The sequence below is a fragment of the Glycine soja genome, chromosome 15 (genome assembly GCF_004193775.1).
Source record: "Glycine soja cultivar W05 chromosome 15, ASM419377v2, whole genome shotgun sequence".
NCBI classification, from domain to species: Eukaryota; Viridiplantae; Streptophyta; class Magnoliopsida; order Fabales; family Fabaceae; genus Glycine; species Glycine soja.
In genome coordinates this window covers 15542186-15549001 of record NC_041016.1, presented here as the reverse complement: position 1 = coordinate 15549001, position 6816 = coordinate 15542186, and the positions used below count along the sequence as shown (strand labels likewise).

Here is a 6816-nt window from a genome sequence, read left to right as displayed (position 1 = left end):
AAAATACATTTCATTTTGAAAATGCATTTTCAGTGTTTTTATTTCTTGAAAATGCATTTTCAGTGTTTTTATTTCTTGAAAACAGAAAATAAGAAGTCAAACCAAACATGTTTTGAGAATTCTAATATTTTATAAATGAAAACAGTTTACAAACCAAACAAACTCTAGAAGTTTAATTTTAAATAACTTTAAAACTGAAAACAAAAAATTACTCCGGAGATTTAAATTAAAGTTAGTTTGGTTCAAATTAATTATTTCACGTTGTTTTATTTAACCTAATAAGCACTCTCCTAGTTTTATATTCTGTAATTGCTCTACTAATATCAATTAAGACAATAAAAAATATTGGCTGGATGTTATGTTTTAATTTTTATTTTAATTAGTATTCAAAGTTGTCATCTTATTCGTGAGGGTCACTTGTTAGATAAATAATTTATTCTTCCTCGATAAGATCAATAATTATCGTCATTAAGTAAAATAAGCAATAAGCTATATGGCACATTGGCACTAGACTAAATTGATTTGAAGTAAGGAAGTGAAAGAGTAATGAACAAGGATAAAATATCCAGTATATACAAGACTTTTGTGTATATTATAAAAATATCTAATACATAAATCACTAAGACTGTATACATGCAATATTATTTTCATTAAATAATAATATATAATCGTACCATTATTTCAGTTTAAAATATCGTGCAATTTGATTATTTCTTTTCAAAATTATGTTTTTATGCGTAAAAAATAAATCACATGCCTTTTTAATTATGTTTACTTGAATTGGTCAATATTATCCTTGCTTTGTCCGAGAAATTTTGACTATCATATTTATAAAAACAACTTTACTTTTATATTGTTTTAGTGTCCCGTATGGTATGCTGTATTAAATTCATATTTTATAATTTATAAAACTACTTTTTATATTAGTTTAAATTTTTAATATATTATTAATTATTTAGTTTGAATTTTAATAAATGTATGATAATAGATATGTCAATAATTCAAAAAAATATCAATAAATATTTAAATGTATTTTTATATATGCTCCAAAATATTATTATTATTGAAGATATTTAGGTAAGATCCTTTTACTTTAGTGATGTTATGCATGTTTTATTTTGACTTTTTTTATGATTTAGTTTATTTTTTATTTTTTTTATAATAGTACGAAGTATCTAGTAACTTTCTTTTAATAAAAAAATTAAATGTTAAAAATAAAAATTTATATTCACAAATAAATTAAGAAAATTTCCTAATAAACACTAATTATACTATTTTTTATGACTTCATGGAGCTCAAGAAAAGACATTAATTTGTCTATTACCGCTAATTTTACCGTCACTAAATTACTATTCACAAATGATTTTTTTTACGTGAACACATTTTTTTATATTATCAAGCTAGTTTTGTAATTAGATTAAAAGTTAAAATATAATTTTAAAATTTTGGATAATTTATATCCTCATTATTTGTTGTTATTCATTTGTTACTTGTATAAGCGAACGTTGTTTTGTGGCAAAGTTGATAGTCTCTATATGTGAAGTATGGTGATTTTTTGCTTTGAACTATGAAGTGTGGATTTCTAAAACTCGAAAAATTGTTGATGCTGGTGTGTTTAATCGTTTAGTAAAGATGTTTAACTTATCTGATTGTTTCTCTATAATTTAATTGTAATATTTTGGGTATGAATCATTTTAATTAGAATTTGATTCAATCTGATTTTAGTCAAACTATTATTCATTTGTTTATGGGACTGATGTTTATAAAATGTTAAAATTTAAGACGCTTGGTTTGATTGAGTAAGGTTATTTTTCTAGTATGGTAGAATTTTTATTTTTTATTTTAATTTCCTTTGAAACCTTTTGTGTACTAAAAAAAGATAAATTAGAAAAAAGGAAAATAATATAATTTTACCTTAAAAAAAGTCAAACCAAATGAAAAATTATGAAAAGATAAATTATTTGAAAAAAAAGAAAAGAAAGAAATATTACTATTAAAGAAAAAGTAAATATATAAACTAAAAAAGAAAAAAAATATAAACTAAACCTTGTTGGAATAATATAATAAAATTTCGCTTATCTTATTTGGTAAAACCTCTCATTTAAGTCTTATGTATTATGTATTATTTCAGTAGTTTGAAAGTAAAGAATGCAAAATAACATTAACAAATAAATTTATAATACTAAATATTAAACAAATGTGTAAAAAACATTCAAATAAAACTGAAAAAGATAAAAGATAATTACATTAGATGAAGAATAAAAAGGTCGATACATTTGCTCCATTGAAACTGAATAAACCAAAAGGAATAAAAAGTGTCTGTAATTAACTATTTCAAAACAAAATAATAAAAATAAAATTGAAAATAATAATAGATTAAAAGTAAAGAAAATGAAAATAACATAAAAAATAAATTCAATATTAAACAAATTGTGTGAAAAGCATTCAAATAAAATTGAAAAAGATAAAAAAAACTTACCATAGAGAAAGAATATAAAGGTGATGCATTTGTGTCTCTTCTCTATATTAAATCAAATGTAATTAATTGCATCTAATATTTATTGTAGATTGAATAATGCCCTAATAAAATAAAATGGAAAATAAAATAGAATCTATTTACATAATATAATAGAATAATATTTATATGAATGAATAATTGAGTTAATATATGCGATTTAATAATAATCTTAGAGGAAATCAAGAGTTATCAAGTCACATCATTTAATAGAGCAAACCTTTTATATAATATAATAATAATAATATATAGTAGATAGCAGAATAGAATAATATTAAGAAAGATTAAGATTAACGAGACGTTTAATAAGATATAAGTTTTTTCATATCCGATAATTATGAATTATGAAAAAATCAATTCCTGAAAATATATAAAATCTGTTTAATTAGTCTTAATATATTTATTAAAAATTAAATGTTCAAAATACCTAACTAAAACTTTCCTCCACTTGAAAGAGTTGAATTTCTCCTTCCCTCCTTAAGAAAGTTTCCTAATAATATTTTTTTAAAAAAATGAGCTAAAATTAATTATCAGGAATTATACTTTCCTAATATTTTTTTATTAATTACAGACTAAACATAAAAATCATAATTTTCTATTTTAAAATTCCTGAAAAATTAATAATTTTTGGTCTAGCAAATGCCCGTAAGAGGATTAAGATTATAATTATTATTACCACTGTTACTTTTATATATTAAGACTAGGATAAAATTAAGATTAAGATAAGATTATTATTATAAATAGTAAAATACTAAAATAAATATTAAAAGATAAATAAAGGGAACGGAATGCTTTGGCTTAAAAGGAGGGAGAGGAGAAAAAAGATTGGATTTAGACGCCATTGTCAAACCCTTTTCACTTCTCTCTAGGGTTTTAGCACTCTCTCTCTCTCTCGTTTTCGTTCTTCCTTTCTGCCTCTCTCAGTCACACACCTTCTCGATGACCAACGACAACATCGCCGTGACAGATCTCACTTCTGGTTCGCATCTCCTTCTTCTTACACTTCATTCTTTTCTTTCTTTTTCTCAATCTTCTTTTTGCTTCCCTCTATGTGCAGCCCTCAATGAAGAGAATCGCGCCGACCTAGTCAATGCTCTCAAGGTTCGTCAATCCCTGAAATATGAATTTTTACTTTTTTTTTCTTGCTGTTTCTCTCATGTAAAAAATTGAAGAATGATTGGATTCTTTTGTGTGTGTTGCTGGAAAGCAAGTTTTTTGGTTTTGTTTCTGTATTTGGGTAATTGTTTAATGTATAATTATGTAATTTGTGGGTGTTTTGAATTTTGTGTGCAGAGCAAGATTCAGAGTCTGGCTGGGGCGCATTCTGATGTTCTAGAGACTCTATCCCCGAATGTCAGGAAGCGTGTTGAATCTCTTAGAGAAATTCAGGTATATCCTCATTCCTCCAATTGTAATTTTTTTCAGTTTTGATGCTACTATTGTGGGGTGCTTATGCTTTATCTTTTTGTTGGTTTATTGTGTAGTTTATCCATTCATATGAACATTTTATCAGTGAAATCATTATGATGTTGATGCATCTAAAGATCACATTTTGATAGGGATAATTGATTTCTGGAGTTTCTGATTTCTGTTGGACTTTTGTATGATCAGAAACTTAGCTTTGGCTGAGGCAAACCATTTTTGCAATGTTGTAAAATTCTTTTTCATTATTTCATTTGTTTTTCATGACTTTTTTGTTTGTACCCTGACTACTTATCTATATATCTTGTGAGGGTAAAATAATTGATTTGAGTTTTGATTTTTGAATTGGAGTATGATCTCTATGGTTACACCTTTTTCATTGATTGTTTTGACATGAGCTTCCCTGTTATTAATCTGTGTTTGTTTTTTAATTAGCTGTCTTGCAAAGATGAGTGAATGTGGTGTTGCATAATGTCAGCTTCTTAATTTTTTTTATGGGACTTTACAGGGTAAACATGATGAACTAGAGGCAGACTTCTTGAAGGAGAGAGAAGCTCTTGAAGCAAAGTACCAAAAACTGTATCAGCCATTGTACACAAAGGTATCCTGAGGATTCTGTAATGTAGAGACTTGCATATGATGTTTAAGTTATCTTTCTCTGTGTTGCATAATTTGGTTGCATAATCTGCTTCTCATAGAATACCAAACTTGATGATTTTTTTCTTTCTGTTATTCAATTTGAGCATACTTAATGTTCTTTAAATCTGTTTTGAAATTCTTGATTTTGATCTGTATTGGATTATTTGATTTTTTGATTAATAGCTTTGTCACTGAACTTATTATAAATGGATGTAGCGCTATGAAATCGTAAATGGTGTTACTGAAGTGGAAGGGGCAGCAAATGAAGCAACAGATGAATCAGAAGAGAATAAAGGTAGTAACAATAGAAATGACACCTTATTCTTGTGTCGTTTCAATTCTCTGAAGCAATTTACTTGTGACTTGTGTAGAGAAAGGAGTGCCTTCTTTTTGGCTCAATGCAATGAAAAATAATGATGTGTTAGCTGAAGAGGTTAGTCAATGGTGTTCCAACTGTTAACTTCTTCCCCCTGAATGTTCTGACTTCTGAGTTTTGCATCAAAGTTACATTTTTAGATGGACCAAAAAAATTGCTTTTCTAGTGATCCTTTCACTGCTTCTTTATTAACTAGATTTCAGAGCGTGATGAAGGTGCTCTCAAGTTTCTTAAAGATATCAAGTGGAGCAGGATAGAAAATCCTAAAGGGTTCAAGCTTGATTTCTTCTTTGATACCAATCCTTACTTTTCAAATACCGTCTTGACAAAAACATATCATATGATTGATGAGGATGAACCTATATTGGAGAAAGCAATTGGGTATGGTGTTCATTTTACATGATGCTATTATGTAATCTGTTTCCATTGTTTACAATCATGATGAAAAGGTCTGGCTTGATGTTGATTACGGTTTTGTCTCTTTTTTTTTAATAGGACGGAAATTGAATGGTACCCGGGAAAATGCTTGACTCAGAAGGTTTTGAAGAAGAAGCCTAAGAAGGGTTCAAAGAATGCTAAACCAATTACCAAAACTGAAAGCTGTGAAAGCTTCTTCAATTTTTTCAAACCACCAGAAGTCCCTGAAGATGATGCTGACATTGATGAAGATTTGGTATGATGACAATCTTTCTCGATAAACCTAAGGCTAAAAATAAATATGAAACTTTTGTATATTGCTATAATAACTTAATTTTTTCAACAGGCTGAAGAACTTCAGAATCAGATGGAACAAGATTATGACATTGGGTATGCCTAATTGTTGCTACCTTTTGCTTGTATGAGCTACCTTATATTTTTATTGTCCAAGCTGTTGCTTGCTCTTCTTATGCTGTCTAAGCAAAACTGTTGTTGCTCCTTGCATCTGTATTCTTGAATATATTCTTAGTTAATCTTGATTCTTGTTTAGGTCAACATTAAGAGATAAAATTATCCCTCATGCTGTATCATGGTTTACTGGGGAGGCCGCTCAGGGAGATGAGTTTGAAGACCTGGAGGATGATGAGGACGAAGAGGAAGATGAGGACGAAGATGAGGACGAAGAGGATGACGAGGACGAAGACGATGAAGAGGAGGATGACACTAAGACTAAAAAGAAGGTATACTGTTAGTTGATATTGAGTGTTGAAACCTTGATTGATTCTTTATTCAAGGTTTGAACGTGAATTAATGCATTTATTTTTCACCTGAACTGTGTTGTCAATTTCCTTTGGAATGTTGCTGCAGTTATCTGCTGTTAAGGTAAGATATTTTGATTTTGTTATCTGATTAAAATTATATGGACACATGATTTCATCCAATAGTGTGTTTTCTGTTTTAAATTTGTTTGCTTGATGTTGTATAGTTCCATTCTCTTTATTTTTCATGGCTCTGGTCATTGCATTTCTGATTTCCATTTTGGGTCTTCAGAAGAGTGGTAAGGCACAGGCTGGTGATGGTGATGGTGAGCGACCTCCAGAGTGCAAGCAGCAGTAATTGTTTGTTTCTTCGGAGTATCATGTGGCTGATGGGTGTTTTTGAGGTCCTATGGTGCCTGACGGGAAAGTGGGTTTCAATTTCATGCAATTTTTCATAGTCCTTGATTCATTTTCCTCCCTAGATCCGATAGTCTGAATTTATTGAGTCAATTTCTCCTTTTTCCCATATTTTGGGAGAATGTGGTTATATATTTGTAGTCAGGGATGCTGTGATTTGTTACTGTTGGAATTTGTACGTCATTCCAGACACTTCACATATATTATAGGTTGTGCTTTGTTACTATAATTTTTCTTATTAATTTATTTATTCACAATTTTGTTAACTTGAA

At 28.4% G+C, this 6816-nt stretch overlaps 1 protein-coding gene across 2 annotated transcripts; it reads left to right on the top strand.

The window, feature by feature from the left end:
- The first annotated feature begins 3325 nt into the window (after nucleotides 1-3325).
- LOC114388629 (nucleosome assembly protein 1;3-like) lies at nucleotides 3326-6816 on the top strand. Of its 2 annotated transcripts, XM_028349211.1 has the most exons (12): nucleotides 3326-3494; nucleotides 3573-3616; nucleotides 3809-3904; nucleotides 4446-4538; nucleotides 4793-4871; nucleotides 4948-5009; nucleotides 5149-5333; nucleotides 5448-5625; nucleotides 5716-5759; nucleotides 5920-6109; nucleotides 6237-6251; nucleotides 6420-6816. In XM_028349211.1, the coding sequence occupies exons 1-12, from the start codon at nucleotides 3455-3457 to the stop codon at nucleotides 6483-6485; spliced, it is 1092 nt and encodes a 363-aa protein (XP_028205012.1). In that variant the 5' UTR covers nucleotides 3326-3454; the 3' UTR covers nucleotides 6486-6816. The 2 variants fall into 2 exon arrangements, with proteins under 2 accessions (XP_028205012.1, XP_028205013.1); XM_028349212.1 differs by lacking the exon at nucleotides 6237-6251.

Excerpts from the sequence above, each read along its gene's own strand:
- LOC114388629 (XM_028349211.1), top strand. The coding sequence starts at position 3,455 with ATGACCAACGACAACATCGCCGTGACAGATCTCACTTCTG. Across the intron at positions 5,334-5,447 it reads ATATTGGAGAAAGCAATTGG|GACGGAAATTGAATGGTACC; the intron begins GTATGGTGTTCA and ends TTTTTTTAATAG. Across the intron at positions 5,760-5,919 it reads GAACAAGATTATGACATTGG|GTCAACATTAAGAGATAAAA; the intron begins GTATGCCTAATT and ends ATTCTTGTTTAG.